Here is a 21,440-nt window from a genome sequence, read left to right on the forward strand (position 1 = left end):
ACAGTGCTGCTAAAAGAGAAACTGGTAATCATAGGCTGAGTGCTGCGAAGTTCTGTGCAAAATATAAACCTTATGGTCACTGTTTGATTCGTTGTTATTGATCCAGAAATGAGTATTACAATAGAATAGTATCAGTTTTTTTGAGAGAAATAGTGGTAAATTCTAAAAAGAAGTATCAGTCAGTTTGTATTTCAACTCCTTTCCCTCTATCTAGACTGCATTTTAATTGTTAAATAAGTCAAATCAGCTAATTAAAGAGAGACAAATAAGTTATTATTATTATTATTATTATTATTATCAAGAAGCAAAGATTTTTTTTTATTTTTTTATTTTGATCACTAGTGGAATTTTATATTGTATAAATATTAACATAATATATTAATGTGAATAAAAATAAAATACAGTGAATGGAAGAATTTTGTTACAGCTGCGAATGACTTGTCCCTGTATGCTTGCTAATGGCGGTTTAATTTTGAAATATCGTACAAAGGGAGATTGGACAGTTGTTTATCATTTTTCACGGGAATGTACGTCTATGTACTAGCTATATGGTAGAACCTTATTTGTATTATGTATATTCATATCTTTCACAAAGAATATTTTCCCTAATGCATTGTTTTGTTTACAACTGTGGAGAAGACTTCTTCAGCTATTGAAAAAGCTAAAGGTCTTGTGTAAACACTGCTTTGGCCTTCTTTTCTATGACCAATTAGTTATGATCAAATTTCTAAACTTCTACAGATGGAACGTATGTAGAATTACTAGGATCCTGGTATTGTATAATGTCGAATATCAAATAAAAGGCTATTTGGTTTGAACAGTCTATGGTGTTTTCTCTCGGAGCTCTCCCTAAAGAAGCATATACACTCTTTGAGACCAGACGGTCTCAAAGGAAAATAGATATTTAACAATGCAAAAATATAAACTATTTTTTCGTATTTAGTATGTTCAGAATTCCTGAATGTAGAAAATAAAAGCAACATTCTCATTTCAAATAATTCTTCATTATCAATTTGTCTATTATTTTGGATTTTCTTTCCAGATAGCCTTAAATTATTTTTACTATCAGCAAATAAACAATTGAATTCAAAGGAGCTTATATATAAACTCTACCTTCCTTTCGTCTAAAGCATCCAGTTCTCCGTGCTTCGCACTGGTGTTAGTCTGTGAGTTTGTAAAGAAAACTTACTCATTGAAAAAATACTACTTGTTATTTTTGTTTATGATTTTAAAAAAAATAAAATAATTAAAATAAAGTTTCTGCACACATTGAGCTGAAAATAAGGAGTTCATAATTTATTTTATTTTATTGTAGAATATTTGTAGGCTTTAAACTTTACGTACAAGTACTATTATGTGCTCTGACTCTAGTATGTGTTTACTTTCTGTAAAATTACCACAGTCTGACATATTACCTACATACATGAACCAAGAAATACATATTCTTAGACGTAGTTTGTCTTGTAACAGTTGTGCGTATGAATGTATAATGTATTAAGATTGTGATCGTGTGTTAAACGTTATCTTCCCTCGTAAGGTAGGGAAAATTACGCAACTATTAATTGTTGAAATGGGAAACGGGGTATACGCCTATCTAATTAGAAGTTGAATTTAATTTTGATACTAATGTAATGCATATTGTAAACTGATGCCATAGGTGTCTAATAGTATGTGCGTATAGTGTGATAGTATTTGGAAAGTATAATTTTTACATTACGATTTCTTTCAGGCTGTAATCGTCGTGTAGTCCCGGGACCCACGCTGCCTACCACCCTGGAGGACCCCGCCGGCACCTGGAAGGGACCCCCGTCGGGCTCGGAACCCCCAGGATCCAGCAATTTTTCATCACCATCTAGCCAGGGACCTCAAAACTTTTCAGGGGCTCCTTCTTTTTCTGGTCCATCTCCCTTCCAGGGACCTGCAGGCAATTCTCCTTCTAGCCAACAGTATTCAGGGCCTCCTACAGGTGCTGGTACTCCTACTTGTCCCCCACAATATACACCTTCCCCAGCTCCCTCTGGTTCTTCCACTCCTGGGCCAGGTTCTGGACCTAACTCTTTTAGTGGCCCTCCTGTTGTAAGTTCCTCAGGTTTTATTCCTCCTTCCTCAGGTCCTTTGTATAACGGCCCTACTTCTGTTCCGTACAGTTCTCCGTCTGTTAGTGGGCCTCAGTTCAATCGACCTGGTTCCTCAGGGCCTCTCTTCGCTGGAAGCACACCCACAACAGGACCTTCCTTTCCCCCTGGAGGCGGGGGACATCCACCACACTTCACATCATCGGGGCAACCCTTCTCTGGTCCATCATTTGGTATTCCAGGCAGCTCACCTTTTGGTCATCCGGGAGGTGGACCGCCAGGACCACACATACCAGGCCCAATGCCTGGAGCGGTTCATGCGATCATGCCAGGTCAGATACCTGGGCATCCTGTGGATAGACTTGATCAGGGGTAAGTATTTAAACCAGCTTCTTCAGTTTTCTATTTTCTTCGATTATTTAGTAGAATCGATGTCTAGAATATATCTTTAGATTTACTGATACGTTATAGATTCTTCCACTGAGTTTTCCGAAGGGTTTAATTAAATAACGACAGCATGTCAAAATCGGTCGGTACATTAAAAATTGTGCATTCACATAAAAATTAATGATAATCAATCTTATTTGTTTGTTTATTTTTTGTTACAATAAAATCGAAATGTTGAAAAAAAATCATTAAATACATTTAAAACAAAACAAGATGATAGAAGTCATTGCAATTTTTAATATTATTTATTGTATATATTCTACCAGTTGTAAAAGAAAATTGAAAGTGAAAGAGGGAGAGTTGATAGAAGTAGATAGGTAGAGAAAGACAGACACACTTATCTTTAGGTAAATGTAAAATTATAAAAGTCATTTTTTATAATCTATAGTTCAGTTATACATGGAAAATAAGATTCAATGAAAGAAAGTTTTGTAGTAGTGATTTTAGTTAGTAGTGGAACTTCTTGAAAAGTACTTATGGAGTTTTCTAGTTACGAAGAGGCCATATCATTTTTTTAAATATTGAACTTAACTAAGCACAAAATAACTTAAGTGAAGTTTGTGTGATTCCTTAAGGGTCTCAAACCCTTCCGCTTCTGTTAACTTTTTTTAAAAGTAATTCGGTAACAATCAACATTGTAATAATTTTGGAAAATGGACCATGTAGTACTTAGGAAATGAATTTAAGTGGACAAATTTTTGCCTTCAAGATCTTTCTTAGTGTATAAATTAATTGAATTAATTTGAGTGCCTGACACTTATAACGTCATTAAACTGCGTACCTAATTTTTTTGGTCTGCAAGATTTTGAAGCTGTTGTTAGTTCATTTAATACTATCTGGTCACTTTCTGAATATTTGTATGTTCTTTATTGTCTATAAATTATTCACCAAAATTCAAGAGAAGTGGCGAGGAGCATTGAGAGACCCTTAACAGTGAATATTATTGCATTTTATCTCTCTTGTTCCTTTTCATCTTGGTGTAAAGATACGAGTGTAATTCCCGGTTGGTAGGTACGTGCTGAAAAGGATCACTAAACACCAAGCAACCAACTAACGATTACCGATTATCCAATTCTAATATTAAATTCAGGGTTGTTTCAACGACATTTCGTAATTTCTTCAACACCAGGAGTTTTTAAATTATAGGAAAATTGTCATCAAATTGGGGGAGGGGGATTTTCGATACTTTCAAATTATTGAGGTAAGTAGTGTTGATAAGAAATTATTGATATATTACTGTAAGCATATCTCATTTTTGGAGATGATTACGTGTATTCAAAGAACGAAAAAAAAATGCTAGAATGTATTTCTTATTGTAGGAAATTGATAAAAATCGAAATTGGTATGCTCTTGTATTTTGCCATTACTGGTAACTTACGTACTTCACAAATTAAAAAGTTCTCATGGTGGACGGTTTCCGGTGAACCTCATCATTTTTGACCGTAAAATATTTAGTCATAATAGAGCGCGAAATCTTGAGTTAAAGCCTATTTCTTTTCTTTTATAATTATATTTAAAATACCCATTTTTAGTACTTAAACGACTATTCCATGTTGTTATCCATTTCACATATCCGAAAGAGAAAAAGGTGTTTGTAAATGCAAATTAGGATATTATTTTATTAGTACTTTAGTAAATTCATACCACTAGTTTGTTGCGACCAAAAAAGACCGTGCTAACCTCCTAACTTATTTAGTAGAAGGTGCAGCCACTTGTAGAAGGTGTGGCACTTGTATTACATTTTAAGAATGGAAGAAAAGTGAATTATTCTCTCTCTCTAGGCCATTAGTAACTTAAATATTATTGTTACCAAGGAGCAATATTAGTTAAAACAGTATCCTGTAAGCTGATAAAGGCATACTCGAAGCTCTGTAAGCTGTGACGAAAACTGAAAGGTTGAAAATGTGTAAAACGAGAGTTCTCATGTAGGGGCTCAAGGCTAAGTAGTACTTAACTTGCCTATTACAGATATCTAAGAATAAAGTGATGCTAGAGCTCTTCGTCTTAGCTTTTAGAGCTTGAAATTCGTCAGTCTACTTGTGAGATTTAATTAGTGAAGCATTCGCTGTCTTAGAGCAGTGTTCAGAGTTCATAAGGAATTTGACTTACAGAGAATGTTATGAAAGTATGTGAGTTTACTCATCTCTTTGTTGTCAGCCTGAGGTTGTAAAATGAGATTTTTATTTCAGTAGAGAGATGAATAGAAGTGACTCAGTTTTCAGAGTTTAGAAAAAATCCGCGGAACACTTTGCCTGACTTTAGAATTTTTATCCGACTTTATGGATCTAGGTTTTCGGATACTATTGAACGAACGAAAGAATAAAATTAAGTAAAAGTTACTCAGTTTTCAGAGTTCAGAAAGATACGCCTAACTGTTTGGTGGGGAACGGTGTTACAAAATTTTTATTAGACTTTATGGATCTAGGATTTTGAATACTATTGAAGAAATAAGATAAAATTAAGTGGTTACTTGAAACATTGCTTTATTAAAAATTAAATTATAGGTATATGCATGCTAAATCGTTTATGAGCAGTCTCACAAACTTCGGAAATATCTTTCTTAGTTTGGACCTAACACTTTGTATACACTTTTGTATTATATAGCTGTTCTAAAATTAAACAGATATATCAAACATCTTATGTAAATGTATTCAAAAGCATTTATTTGGTTGCATATTGATCTCAAAATTCCAATAGTAACAGCCATTCTCACTTACAAAATCAAGTTCCCACGTAATACATTTCTCCCACCTTTTCATATTTTGTCTAAAATTTCTTGTATCTCCACAATTGCTCCAATGCTTCATTATTATATAAAATTCCTAGTATCATAGTTCTACTCTTGTATGATTATGATCTTTAATTGAATAATTACTGGTAACCTTTCAAGTACGTAGATACTTCTGTTGATCCTTGTGAAGTATTATGATGACATAGAACTTTCGTTCTGTTAGTCGAAAAGTAGAGTAAGTCTAATCAATAATTGCAAGCGTTTGTGTCTTGATGTATGCCATTTTATATTATGTTTCTTTCCACATCTTTTCTCAATCTTAGCCTCATTCTATGAATTAATATTTCATGTCGTTATTTAATCCAATGAAAATGTTTACAGTTGACCTGAATTTTGGTACTATTATTTCATTTGTACATGAATTTCTATTTCTTAAGTACAAGGAATCATGTTATTTTCTATAAGGCGTGTTAAGTTTGTATTTGTAGTTTACACCGAAGTCTTAATTTGTCTCAAGTTTGGGAAGTTATTTTTTCTTGGAGCTCATTTCGATTAATTGCTGGGGAGGAAATTGCTTTATATAAAGACATCTTTTTCGTATATGTAAGGTACCTTTTCGGTATTTGCCTTATTAGACAGAGAGCAGCTTTAATTTTGTCAAAATGATCTATCTAGACAGGTGTCGAACCCACTGGAAGGTGGGAGTCATCGATCCTTGCCTAATTAATTTCTTTACTTTTGATGTCTCTTACCCTCCCTTCATATAATGTATATTCATTTCCCTTTTTTTTTTAAATACATATTTGCTATTTCTTTTCTTTCTTGCTTTTTTCTTTTTCTTTCTTTCTTTCTATCTTTCTTTTTTCTTTTTCTTCTCTTTTTTCTTTTTCTTTTTTTTTTTTTTTTTGAAAATCGAATAATAAAATTCATATAAAATACATTGGGTATGTGGAAATCACCTTTTGCACATAATTGTGTAATTATGTCCATAACTACTGCATTTTTCATCTGTTGGACAACCGATGCACCGTACCGTCATCCTGGACTAATTTGTAACAAATTTTGACTTCTTGTTTTTTACCTATTTATCAGCCTAAATAACATAGCCTTACAGTAATGAATAAAAATTGATTATGTAGTCTAATTAGTTCTATTTGACAGTGCCATTAAAAATACGTACAGTATGTGACTAAATATATATATTTATACGTGTAATGTTCAAAGTAATCCCAGGTCGGAGCTGCTTTGAAACCTCGTTTTAAACCTCTACCGACCGTAACCACAGTGTGCAGGGGCTACTTTAGTGCATGATTTAAAAGCTGAGATTGCAACGAATAGTTTGGTACATTTTTTATTGCTGTAGCTTAGCATTTGTGGAAATTGTGTACATTTTTATAGAACCATGCATCTGAATTTGTGAACTTCCAGTAATGGTCCACTTCGTTGTCAATTAGGAAATTGTATTTATACTCTTATTTTGTATTGTTATAAGATACGTACGTATCTTAAAATATTTATGCAAGCAGAAGACCACTTGGATTTTCAGTCTGTTCGATGTATCTATCCTTTTTATGTAAAAGAAAAAGAAGAACACAAAAATTATACTATACATGAAGACAAGAAATAACAGGGATCAATAATTACGAATAACCATGTTTCAGAGCTGGGACGTATCGGCGCAACGGATTTTATAGAAGGAGCTGCGGTATAGGTTCCTTTCTCCCACCGCTCTCTCTAAAATCATGTGAGCCGGTACAACTCAACTCTCAAACATAGGTATTTAGATAGAGAGTGTACTAGTTCCTCTAACATTTCTTTAACCGCCTTTAATATGTCTTATAGTTTTCGAACTAGGCATCCTCAAAGTTACAATTTCTCGATTTTGTCATCTCGTAACTTTGAAACGCCCTATGTTCATATGGACTTTTTTTTTTTTTTTTATTGTTTAGGTGTGAGGATTTCACCAGTGAATTTTGGCTACATAATAAATGAACACCTTGTATATAGAAGTAATCTACATTTAATTTAAATGTTATCTTGTTTACAAATTTTGAAATTCAAACTATAGCTATCAAATTAATTCGAATGTAGTTCTAAAAGTTCTTGGACCCATAGGGTCCTCGTAATTCTTTTTCGTCCCCGGTTTTCCTGATTATCCATTGTATAGCTTCATATTTATACATACTGTCAAAATTTTAGTTGATTCCATGAAGTTTGATAATTCCATGAAGGAATATATCATGTATTGTTTTCTGGGTTTCATTTTCAATATTTTGAGTAACTGCATTTACGACTACTTATAAGTAACAAATGAGGATATATATCAGTTATGTGAATATGTATGAAAGAAACGTGTTGATAATCTCAATAATATGTATAATTATAGTATTCGAAAGAGAATGGATTGTGGGTCGTCATTCATAGAAGCAAGCTACCTCATAACGGTATTTAACCTAAGCTACCTAGCTAACTAGTATACTTACCTGGAAATTCTAACCCATCAACTTAACCTAAAGCACAGAAGAAATTAAAACACTTGTCTAGGGATATTGTAGAGATGACAACTATCTGCTGTTAATGAGTACCTCGTTCAGGAAGAAAAGGAAACTGTAAATAAAAAAGAAGAGATAAATTAGTAGAGCATTCATTGTAAGCTAAACTAATGTACACATATATTTATCTGTCAGTGACGATTGTTTTCTCAGCTGTGTATTGGAAACAGGGATACGTAGTTCTATACAATATGTGAACCTGTAGAAATTTAACATTCTTTGTTATTCTTGTTGTTAATTGAGGAGTTTGATGTAATAAGGGCATAGGCGAATTTACCGCCTTTTTGCATCAAACGCATTTGTGGCTTTTGCTATGCTTGTTTAGCCTCATGGTAACATTTCAATTCAATATCGGAATAAAATGCTGCATATTACATTGTTGTATGTAAGAAAAAAATACTACTTAAATTTTCAACATCGTTTTTCTCCAACTGCATGTTTCAGACTTACGCCCTTACTGCATCAAACCCCTCAATTGGTTATATAGTTTCATCTGGTTCGTGGTGGGGGCTTCTGTTCCGATGCACTTGAATTCTGATACAGAAGACTCAGGCGCATTATCTCATACTTTGCAAGATCTCTTGCAGGCGACCAGATATGGGCTGGTGTTATCTCGTGGTGATAGATACGTTTCTCATGAGGACTACGAGATATCATCTTTTTTTTACGACATTTTGATGTGCATATATTCTATCTTCATCTTGCTATGGAGTTTTTTTTTTTTTTTTTAAATAGATATATATATATATAATTGACAGTTCAGTGGAAAACGAAGACCTAGAAAAATGGAAATTGTAGATTTGTATTTAAAGAACTTAAATTGAAAGAAAAAATTGTGAAAACATGCACTTCTTTCAGTCAAGTAGTTCCGATGGGACTTACCCTCTACTCTTCTCTTATATTTTCTATTTTAATGTAAACAAACCCTATAGTAAATGTTTTAGGCCCTATCTTGCGCTTTTATTTAAATGTAAAATACTACCAAAAGGAAATCTATTCATATTACTGTAGGTATAGTTTAAGCACACTGCAGTCAGTTACCATGGCACACTACGGTCACTTTCTACAGCACACCACTGCCAAATAAAAAGCAAACTAGTGTATACCTGCAACAATAAGAGACAAGTATAAGTACCTCGTAAAACGTCTTAAGGTCAAAAGAGGAAACAAAAGTACATTGAAACTAGCGTTCAAATAAAGCTCGAGTTTTGTAGAACCTGATACTCTGTTTTTTTTTTAATATTTTTTTAATAATCAAGTTAATCAGAGTCAATTGGAATTTAATATTTTTGCAATACCAGAAACATAACCTATGCAAACAAGGGTATAAGAGAATAAAAGTGCAAGTCAAATCGTAGACGTGAAAGTTTGGACTAGTGTTTTTATTATTTTTTTTAAATATAAAAAAGTGGTTAAAGTTTTTGTTTGTTATATTTTTATACCTATGATATAACTAGTTTGGTTCTCCTTCCTGATAGAAAAAATATTGGTGTGTCCAACAATATATAAAACAGTAAGATGTGTTTTCTGTAAATTATTAACTTAAGATTTTAAAAAGTTTGTTTAGAGTCTCCTGCACATGCACAGTGTGCTTATTTCTATTTCTTCACACTGTTCCCATTTTTTTCATTGTTTCTGTTCACACTTAACTTGCAATAATATTTTCCACCTTTAAAAAAATAATAATTTTAAAAATAGTAGAACTCTCGGTGGAATCTGACAACACGGATCGCCTGGCTTCGAGTCACACGTGTTATCCCTATTCCACGCCAAACAATAGTAACTTTTCTCTATATTAAACTCTTATCGTGTAGAGTGTTTTGCGGTGTTACCACATTGTCATATCTTAACTGGGCCATACTACTGAAATAAGTTTTCATAATCAAAGATCATATCATGACTTCATCTTCTTTTCATACGTAGCATCATCCCCCACTGAGCATGGGCGAGAGTTTTAAACCACATATGATGATTTCAGTAACACCAAGTATTCTTTTTTTTTCCTTTCTTTTATACGTGTATTGAATGTGATTTTCGAACTTGGATTGTTTTCATTTGTAGATTTTTTACATATATATTGGAATATTTAATATATATTAAAACATGAAGTCTTCGTATCTAGGTGTCCTTCCGTTGTGTGTAGTAATAAATTATTATTATTTTTTTTTATTGAAGTTTCGGTGAAAAGTTGTTAGCATGTATGGCATAGAGAAAGCAAGAAGTGCTGAAGCGTTACAGGTATTACTAGCCGTGGCGTCTTTGTGTACTTTTGTAGCTTTTTTTTTTTCGTGACAAAATTATTAGAAGTAAGGAATTCAATATATATTTTTTTTCAACATTGCATTATTTCGTTATCAATAGCATAAGATATTCTAAAAGATCTTGCTGTTATTCATATTAGTATAGTATCTGTCTTGCAAATTTAACTGATTATCTTTTCAATAGTGACCTGAAATTTTCGTTTTATTTTCCCCTTAAATTCGGTTTTATTTTTTGCCCAATTTCGGTGTCATCTTTTGTTTTATTTTCCGTGGCTCTTCTGAAATACTTTTAGACTTCCCTTAATCAAGCCTCAACACAAATATCCAACTAAAGGGACTTCATCCGATCCTTACAGTAATTCTGGGGAAGATGTGGATAATGCTCTGTACGAAAGCACTTTAAACTTTGCCTTTACACAGAATATAATTTAATATTTTGTAGAGTCCATTTATAAATGAAATATATATATTTTTTCTCAATGCACAACATTACAAACAAATCACAGTACAAATTGCACTCTTACAAAAAACACACTTGCACTTGAAAAAAAAAAAAACAAACAAACAAACAAAAAAAAAGGTTAAGTGATTTGCGTCAGATGAACATATGTTTATTTGTTTCACTTCGTACTGAATTTGCTGTTTCTTTCCAGTCCTCACTTCTCGAAGGGCAAAATTGTTAGTGCTTCCATATTTTGTTTGAGAGGTTTTTGTCTTCTTACTGCTACCATATTATTGTACTTAAAAAAAAATCTCAGAATCTACGTTCAAGGGAGATAATAATGTTACTTCAGTAGCGTAAGCAGCAGACTCTGTAGGTTAGGTAATTAGTTCAGTGTCCCGTTCAGCAGCGAGGTTATATGAGACGTGGACCTGCACTTTAATGTGGGATCCGAACTACATTAGTTTCTACCGAAAGTCGAATCCCGATTCTCCCGCGCCAAAGATTTAAAAGTCTTTGTGTACAATTTCAAGTACACAGATTTTCCACAAAGTTCACATTATTTTGTTCCCAGGCGATCCCTTCACAATGTTTTAAAAGAAACATTGGCCTTCATTAGTTCTTGAGGTAGAATTCTCCTTACATTATTCAGTCTATTTGTTTTGCAGAATGAAGTGGACATTAAACATATATATCATGCAACAAGGGTTTGTTTTTATTAGAATATCCAGTGTCTGCAGTAACGACGTAGGTGTCCAGTCCTTGGGACACTAATTTTTAACATAATAGTAATATTTTCAATTTTATTCGTGTATTAGTTAAAATTCAGTGTTATTTTGACAAACTGCCCAAATTCAAATAAAGTAAAATACTACCCCTATATTTGTAAGATTTTATTTTGCTTTCCCAAACTTTTCGTTCTTACCGTTAAAACGAAAAGTTCAGGTCCGTATCTTTAAGTGGTCTCAAAATGATTAGTGAGTAAACTGGCCAAATGTGGAGATAACAGCTTACTCATTGCCAGTCCATCGTCTTGCTGGAACATTTTATCGTCGAATGTACGATTAAATGGTAACGAAACAGACTTTCTATATTATCTTGATTTCGTATATTTCCAAATCCTAAAATTATTATTTGTTAGCTATAAGTAAATTCAAATAATAACTAAGCTAATTTAAGTCGATGGCTAGTATTAAAGAAATGAGAATTATGGATAAATCCAAATTGAAAATAGAAAGAGACACGTAAGAAACTTCTTACATTAGAACTTTGAATTGCAGACACAAATCAAGGTAATTTAAATAAATTTTAGTACAACGTTGTTGACAATAAAAATAACAACACTGGCTTCACTATACATCAATAAAAGGTTTTAAATCAGTTTAAGATGATGGCTATAATAATGTAGTGTTTCCATCAGAAATAATCTAACACCATCTCTATTTTATTGGCGACTATATTTATATACAGACATGGTAGCATGTATTCTAACCCATTTGCGCGGGTGAAGGTTGTAGAGAGTGGAACCATTCGTTTGGCACACAAAAACAAATCAGAACTCATTTAGATATACTAGAATTACCGCAAAAGTCCTTAAAAAACGGATTCGACTACAGGTGTCAGAACATTAGAGTAGTAGTTCATAGCACGCGTTTTTACTTCAGTTTAGTAGAAGTGGAGCTTTGTGCTTCAGTGATACGAGATCCTGACTACATTAGCACTGTGTTGGAATGTTGCGCTTGTTGCACTCTGAAAGAGATGGCAGTGACTTATTCCTTGGACGATGTTGCATACACTTAGTCATTATGGACTCATGGTGAAGATATTTTCGCCCATAAATAAGATGTTATAGTGTGAATCATCCGTGAACCGCTGAAGAAGCTACAGTGCTCTTTGACCTTGTTCTGCCATAGCTGCAGAGTTCAGAAGTGTCCTATGAAGCCTTTGTAGGATGGAACCCCGAAATTCTTACGCAGTATGCGGGTCATGCCTCGTCGATGCTGTTTCATTTCTTTCACCTCGGTGCGGTCTGGTGCGCACATTTCTTATGGCCTATGGAGCCTGAAGGTGGCCCTGATCACAGCATTCGCCTGCAACAATCAAAGAAAATACTTTGTTAGGATTCATCCAACCTCACGATTGCGCAGTAAGAACGCTAACCACTATCCTATGCGCGTTGAGTAAAGATTTCTCCATATATCGTTTGAAGATTTCTAATAAAGTGAATATCCTCGATCACTTTGTACCTACATCAACTATAAGGATTCAAGAATTCCAAATAATTCAGTTGTCGTGATTCTTGTTTACTTTAGTAAATTCTTACAATTCTTGTTAAATGGACCGGGCAAGTAATTAAGAAGTGTATATATCAGTTAGAATGAAAGAATAAAAAGTGGATATCTTACCTTTGGAGTGTTCCAATATTTATGACAATAGTAAAATTGAATTTTATTCAAAACAATAATAATATAGAGGAGTTATTGGTTTTTATTAATACTAACAATCTGGACTTAAATTTAGACAGGGATCAATAAGGCAGGAAAACTGAATTGCATTTTTCTGGTTCCGTAGGCATGCTTTTGGTTCGGAATATGTAACTCTGATACCGTATAACATAGCTGTACTGAAATAATAGAAGTTCATTTTGACAGTGTTTCGGAAGGAACACGGTTTTAAAATTACTTGCTCTTGGGACTGATCAGCTATGGTTTTCCGTAGTTTGTCTTCCTTCTTTCAGTTTCTTCACATGCTTGATAAAAAGCCTCGAACAGAATTTAAATATAGTGTGCTTTATGGACTTAAATGGTCACAAGCATGAAGATAGTCTTTATAATTGATTTTCAAGTCTAAATGTGATATGTCAGCGCGTAGTACGCATACAAAACCTTTCAACATTTGCCTTTCTGTGGATAGCTGATTTTTTTTATTAACTTCTGTAGTCAAAAATGATTATTGTATTCTTTAAGATACTTCGATTGGTTGTCTTCAACTGTAGTTGCTTTATCTTTGCTAAATTTCTTTGCATTAGGAACTGTAGAAATAGACATTGAAGAGAAAGGATCTTCAATCAATGCAATATGTATAATTAAAAACGTAAAGAAGAGAATGTAATTTCCATGCACCAAGGTCTTCGTGCAGTACCCGCAAATGTTGCTGACAATAGAAATGATATTTACCAAGGAGTGAATTCATCTTATAAAAGAAGTGTTTTATTTTTCAATTTTATTTTTAATAATACTATTTATGTTCCATACATTGTGATGTTCTAAAAAGTATTTATTATTATATCAATTAGAATTGAAGGAAGTAGTTCATACCATGCAGTAGTACCGAATTGGTGATGGTTAATTAGTAGAGGTTCAGAAACCTATATTAAACGAATATTCCAGTGATTTACCTGTTTTCAGTGTTGGTTCTTTTAATTTTAAAAGTTACTGGTTTACGTTGAAGATTGAAGTACGTTTAAAAATTTTCCATTGTCTGTGTAAAGCATAGACTTGATTGATCCTCGAATAACTAACTAACTAACTAACTAAATAAATAAATAAATAAATAAATAAATAAATAAATAAAGGATATAAAAAGTCAGGGAATTTTTTAATCTTTTAACAGTGACAGCCTGAGAAACCAGATTTAAATGAATGTTATATTCAGTTAATTATTTCACAAACTTTTTTTTTGCCACTTTGATATTCAGATTCTTTGTGAACATGGTTGTCGATTTAACGAATGTTGTAAATGGAGTCGAGTTTAACTTTTTACCATATTTATATTACTCTGCACTGTTGCTTTCACGGAACAGAGTACTCTTATTGCGCTCACATATCAGTCTTGAGCAGTTTATCTGTAACAAAAGTGCAAATACTTACATTTCTGTTAATTCAGTACCCACGACGTAAAAATAAGAAAGTTCTATGTTAAAACGCCGTATTCATCATTACGACACAACTTTCTTTCTCTTTTCTTTTGTGAATTTACTGTAATTCATTAAAAGAACAGTTTTCAGGACAGTATATATCTTATTTGCAATAGAGGATATAGAAGCAAAAATAACTTCTCGCTTGCGATATATAGATTAACAAAATTTCTCCACAGTAAATATTGATGACTGCGTTTGCAAGGTTCCCATATCGAAAAGTACAATAGGAAAAGTTTTATATTTAATTTAGTGCCTCTAGACATAATGATGTGGGATGTAACGGATAGCTGGCTCTTTTTTTAAATATTTATTTTCGGTTCTTTCTTAAGTGTGAAGTAACTGAATTGCGTGTGGAACATAAGAATGGCTGACAATCAGAGCAATGAAGTACTGCCAGATTCTTTGGCTCAAGGTGTTTAGTCAGTGGGTTTTTTTTTTTTTTTTTTTTTTTTGCTACAATAAATTATTAAGTAAAGAATCTTAATTTTTAAAATCCCTGGTTGCTATTTAACCGCCGAAGTTTATGAATTTTAATACTGTTGAATCTATAGTAGTATAGATTACGACCAATGATAATAGTCACAATAGCAAGTCAAAGATTAACGCTTCATACTTACCTATAAATCACAAAATAGTAGCACTTTCAAGGTACAACGCCCTTATGTTCGGCTGACTTAAGTGTGAAAAGGGTACAAAATGGGTAAAAATACGGGGAAAGTTGAAAGGATAGAATTGGTTATTCGAAATAAACAAACCACTTTACGTCCACGATCACGTAGCCTAGTGTTTCTGGACGTAAAGTGGTTTGTTTATTTCGAATAACCATTTCTATCCTTTCACGTTCTTCATGTTTTTACCTTTTTTAACTTGTTTCAGACTTAAGTCAGCTGAAGATGGAGGCCGCGTCCTTCGTAAGTGCTACTGTTTTGTAATCTATAGCGGTGACTATGAAGCGTTATTTTTTGCTTTCTATTGAATTTCTTTATAAGGTGCGCAAAATAACATAATTATGTCCCTTTTGCTATAGCTCAGAAAGGAAACTAAATAAATAAATCTACATGTGAATTAACTGTTAATTTTTTGTAGGTTTGTTTGTGGAGGAATGCTGGATTTGACGCTACTATGAAATGATGTATTTAACTGTAGAGAAGCAATATGCCGTGATAAAATTTCGTATGCACGTGAGGAAAAAACGGTCATTATTCATCGTCAATCGAGGGGTGTTTGTGAAGGCACCGCCCTTGTTGCAAATACTGTTCGAAAATGAGTTCGTGAATTTACTGGCAGATGGGAATTAATTGAAGATTTGGCAAGATCTGGATCTCAAAACTGTGCTACCACCTCAGAAAACATCACTGTGTTAGATCCTGGTTATTGATAGAAGAAGGGAATTGTTTAGGATATCAGCAACCTTGTAGGATATCTCATGACATTCTCTAACTAATGACAGACCATTTGCGGTTATCCGAGGTTAGATCATGTTGGGTCCCTTGACAGCTAGATACACAGAAAAAAGCCTCTCGGACATGAAGTGCAGGGATCTGACAAATTTCTATGCAGCCAATGGGCATTTTTATCTGTTATTAGCACAGTGGATGAAACGTTTATCGTAACTTTCCTTTACAAACAAAATAGTAGTTCAAACAAGTGAAAAAACTCTGCTATGGTCTCTACTTAAAAAGTTCTATCAGGTCGTCGTGATTTTTTTTTTTTTTTTTTTTTAACATTCTCTGAGGCAAAAGGAGAGGAATTCTGGGTGATACTGTACCAAAGAGACAAACATACTTTGGGCAGTGCATTGCTCAACTTGTGAATAGAATATTGATTCCTGCAGTGTAGCAACATTTGCCAACCTTTCACAGCCATTTTTGTCCTTCACTGTGACAATGCACCACCTAACCGATTCGGTGTTGTGATACCCTTTTTACAGGATATGAAAATTAAAATATTTTCCTCATCCATGTAGCTCAACTGAGCACCTTGTGCAGTGTGTCTTTTGGCCATTTACAAAACTGAAGTGGCAAATATTTTGCACTTTCTTTCAGAGTTCTATTTTCCAGTGCCTCAAACGGCTGTCCAATACGAGGAGTAAATGTAGAAATAACAGGGAGACATCACTCGAAAATAAAATGTAGGAGATACGGCACGTAAGTTAGGTACGGACTTCGTGTATTACTTTTTGACTTGTGAAGTACGGTAATCTCCGTTAAGGATTTTTGTGAATTGAAAATACGTGTCCTGTTTTTAGCATCTTCGATGCATTCTTTTATTTATTTATTTATTTATGTAAACTTTAGTTTTAATACTTCTTTTCGTCATGCTGGGCAAAGAATGGCACTAGAAACACAAATGAATGACGAAAAGAAATATTAAAACTGGTATTAAAAATATAAGGGAAACTGAAAGCAATTCGTCCCCTTTTAATTAGTAAGAAGATAAGTGAAAACATTAACTTCGTTGATTGCGTCAGTAAGAGTTTTCCTGAACACTTTCGGCTACTTGTGGTGTGGCCTTGTTCACAGGTTAAACTACTTATATGAAGATGAAATAAACACATTTTGCACTTTTGCTGCAGGGGTTCGAAATTGGAATTGCGTTAAACTGGTTGTTATGTAGAAAAAGATTTTACGGCGAAAGCACCCTCCTTATGAAAGAACTGATGATTTAACAATTCTTCTGTATATACTAACAATATAGTTCTCTCTCTTATGCTCTGCTTTTTCTTTCCTTCGCGAAACTTATACACTTCACTTTAAACTTCTTTTTAAAATGTGAAGTAAATTGAAGTGATTAAAATAAAAGTTTCATGAAGAAAAGAGAAGCAGAACCAAATATATTGTTAATGTCTGTAGGACGCACACATTGTTAGTATTTACCAAAGAATTGTTAAATTGTCAATTCTTTCATTTTAAAAAAAAAATCACTGTAATTTTTTTCTACATAAACAACCAGTTCATTAGGAGATCTTGTTTCAATTTTAGAACCCTTGCACTAAAGATGTAAGATGTGTTTATAAAACGAGTCTTCAAATGAGTGACAACCTAGTGAATTAGGCCAATCCGTAAGTGGCTGAAAGTGTTCAAGAAAACTGTTAGTGACGCAATCAACGGAGTTGTGTTTTCATTTATCTTTTTTATAATTTAATTAAAAATGAGTCAATTTCTGTCTTTAAGTAAATATACAGTCGCTTCTAGGTTATCAAAACGCACGAAGTCAGTGAGCGCATACAAAGTAGGGTTGTATAAATAGAAAAATGGGAATTATTTAATTAATAATGTAAGAAGAAGATGTAGCATAAGTAATGACAGCTAGGCACTTGAGCTTAGGAACCTGGCAATACTTCGCAGCTCCATCTTCATTTTTATAATTTTTATTGACTTGCTCCTATGAGCCATTTTATTGGATAAGGATTGTAATTTAGGTGGAATTGGTGAGAAGATGTTATTTGAAAGAACTATTTCAATTTATTATCAGGCAATAGGAAATGAGTGTTGACAGATTGTGTAGCATCTTAAATTTCCAGATCGTTATTCTTATGGGTGCTCATCGGCCATGTCCACATTTTTTCCATTTCTTTCAGAATATTGCAGAGATTAAATGATAACCATTTCTCTGAGTAATTTTGAAGATAGCACAGAATGCTGCTTAGTAAATAACCAATGTTTTTGAGATGGTTTTCATACTTACCTGATTCATTATCTAAGCTTGTGACGTCACAATTAATTTGGAGACGTACCATGTCACAAGGATGGACCTATCAACAATACAAGCTATCTTACTAGCTAGTACTTTCTAAATACTAAATAATTATACAGTGAAATCTTATTATCTTATGTTTCATTTATTTATTTATTTTGTTTGCAATATTTGAAGCATGTGAAAAAGGGGATGTGAGTACTAGTGAGTGCTCTTAAGTATTTGTTGAATTATTTAAATAAAATTACCAATTAAGTCATTGAGGGTCTGAAACAGAGCGCATTTTTTTTAAAAAATCTGGTTACAAATATAATCTGTGATTTCAGTTTTGTTTACGTTTTGTGTGTCCAGTATATTTTGAGAAATTCTGTGCCATAGATATTCATTGCATTGACTGTTATTATTTTCATAGGACATAGTTCTGCATGGACTTGTTGAATGATTTCACGGTTTCTGAAAGCCACTTTTATAAGATCATGTTTCAATGAGAAAAGAAGTCACCTTCCGATTGGAGACCCTTTTCAAAAATGACTTGAAAAATATAATTTTTCGAAATATGGACTGTAGTACGGAAGGAATGCATATATTTTGTGTGAACATATCGGATATTTACGGAGGTCTTCCCTCATAAAACGGATTTGTTATATCCATTGGTAGAAATATATGTATAATTTCTTTGACAAAGTGAGTGACAATTGTAACGTATAAAATTCAGTCGATAGAAGAAAGAAAATAAACATATAATTGTGAATCAAGTTGATATAAATATCCATATATCCAATATATCGTGACAGGTGACAATTTAACTGTTTTATCTTGGAAGATATTTTTTTCTTTAGTACGAAATATTTGTGAGAACTAGTGAAACTCCATTTTTAATTGCCAACATGATTTTAGTTTCTTTTATGTAACTCGAGACTTCACTGCAGTTCACCAATTTCTAGTTTTTGATGTGCAATTTAGAACCAGAGAAGTAAAATTGATCATCTTTCCTCTGCTCTACTGCTGTAATTACTGGCGGAGATAAATAGGCTGGAACTTGAATTTAGCAGAACATTTTGTCTAGAAAATAGATTATTTGTTTTGGAGAGCATCTGTTTAATTTTGTATATTGTATTAAATGGTTCGTGGTTGACATGAATGGCATTACACCGATCACAAACATATTTAAAGGTTCATATTTGATTGAACAGTCGAGAATTAATCTTTTCATCCACAATTGGGGACCTATGGAAAACAGTTTTAACCTTAGACTGCTTTCTTTAGGATGTCTGATTATTTGGACAACGTGGAAAACCTAAAATTGTCTCAAGTTTGAACTTGAGCCTGGACAAATCTTGAAATTTAAGTGCCATTAGAAATCATGGCACTTAAAAATCAGAGTACATTTTTTAACGTTTTTAAATGTCCCTTGTGAGAACATTATCTCACGCAGTCAAGTAGAATATTTGGGTTGCCCCAGGTGTAATTTTTATGGTAATGTTATACGTATTTACCTATAAAATCTTTCTTGATATGCTGATATTAACATTTTCATGATAAGTTACTCGTTATTAAAATCTTTGTTTGTTGCCTATAGGTAATGGGATATCTGAACTTGTACTCACTCATCGTTCACTCATTCCAAAAATACGATTTCGTTTTAAATAATGTGTGATACTTTAATTCCCCTGAATGTTGTTTCATTAAGTAGTTTCTGAGACCGTTTTATAATACTGTAGATAACTAAATTGTTTAGGACTTTGTTTTGTGTATTGCGAGCTTTAATAGTAAGTCAGAATATAATTACTAGGGCAACTTAATTTAACATTTACGTAACAACATTGAGAATGTAGTGTCTCATAAAAAATTAAAGACTGCCATGTGCTCCTGGGCAAACCAGTGTTCTTGGGCCCCCTACAAAAACCAGTCACAGGAATAAAATATAAATGATTATACTTGCATGTAAGGTAGCACTATTTTAGATGTGTGTACTATATCACAGATTAATCATAATATTCATTTGTAACACAAGCACATTGTAGCAGATATGTTTTATAGGTTAGTGTAGTGTAGACTACTGTGTACTCGTAGTTGTGGAAAGTCACTTGACATACGCAGATTAGCATGAGGTTCCTCTACTCATGGGTCCCCCGGGCAAATGGCTATCAGTTCATATGTTACGATTCCCTGATTATAGATCTAATATAAAAGTTCTGGCTTAACATCTAAGGTCAATATCTATGTGATTTCATATAAAAGAAACATGACGACTAAGAATAAAGTAAAATCCGTACTCCTAACGTTTACTTACAGTAATGAGCTTGACCATGCAAAAGCTAAAGAGGAAGAATGTTTGAGAAGAGAAGGATATGTATTGAACTAGTAAATTTAAGGACACAGAATGAGACATAAAGTAATTAATTTTGTGCTAAAATTAATAGCATGTTTTTTACTAATATAGACCAACTCCCCACGTCACCATTAATTTTATATGTGAAAACATATCATTATTTTTGAGTTTAATTTCTGTTTAGGAGACTTGAAAATGATACTACATGTCAATAGTAGCAGAAGCTGATATCAGGTTGTCTAAAAGTATTGAGCCTTTGGAGGACAAAATTGAGAATACATTTAATGTAATTTGAAAATAACATTATGAAACCATATATGCATGGTTTTGTTCGGTGGCCTTTCGTCATATTTCGGCAACACCATAATCCTGTCGCTGTAGTACTTACGTGATTTCTGGTTTAAAAAAATACATGTATCACAGTCCTCTTTTGAAAGTAGCTTTGCGCCATTTAGGGAGTTCTGCAGAGACCGAAATAAAATAGTCTGACGATCCCAGGTCCAGGTTATACGGTGAATGCACCAAAGTCTCCCAGCCAGGCTCTCTCAATTTCTAACAAGTCGGAGGGCTTCCAACTGTCTTATTTTCCTATTTTTTCCTATATTTTGGAAATTTGTGTATACTTGTCCTATATATGTCCTATATTTTAATCTTGTCCTTTATTTCCTATATTTTTCAGTGATTGAATTATTAACAATACAGGCCAAGGGCTAAATTGCTACATATTAGCAATATTCTAAATGTATCTTAGCATTTTCTTTGCTGAGGGACTAGTCACTAATCCTCACTATTATTTTTTTAAAATTTGTTTTTACCTATCTTTCCATGTTCATTTTTTTTCTTTGTTTCCTATGTGCTTAGTCTTCCCCAATGAAGCTTAGCTGAGAAACTTTGCCATGCTCCAGTTTCTTATAACGAAAGCTGTGTTAGCATTTTCTTTCAGCAGTGTGTGTAGCAGTATTGGCTGGGCATTGAGGTATGTTAG

The 21,440-nt window shown here is 33.2% G+C and overlaps 1 protein-coding gene across 5 annotated transcripts in view; it reads left to right on the forward strand.

Annotated features, from left to right (window-relative positions):
- Chi (LIM domain-binding protein 2 Chi) overlaps positions 1-21,440 on the forward strand; it is a 142,390-nt gene that overhangs the window by 2,481 nt on the left and 118,469 nt on the right. For all 5 annotated transcript variants that reach the window (XR_014132105.1, XR_014132104.1, XM_081763752.1 and 2 more), the window contains exon 2: positions 1,730-2,447. Coding sequence is in view for 3 of the 5 variants with exons in the window: in XM_081763752.1 (XP_081619878.1) it covers positions 1,730-2,447 (718 nt within the window). In the remaining 2 variants the exon portion in view is untranslated. The remainder of the gene's footprint in view (positions 1-1,729; positions 2,448-21,440) is intronic.

This window comes from Thermobia domestica, chromosome 1 (assembly GCF_964235325.1).
Source record: "Thermobia domestica chromosome 1, izTheDome1.hap1.1, whole genome shotgun sequence".
Classification (NCBI taxonomy): domain Eukaryota; kingdom Metazoa; phylum Arthropoda; class Insecta; order Zygentoma; family Lepismatidae; genus Thermobia; species Thermobia domestica.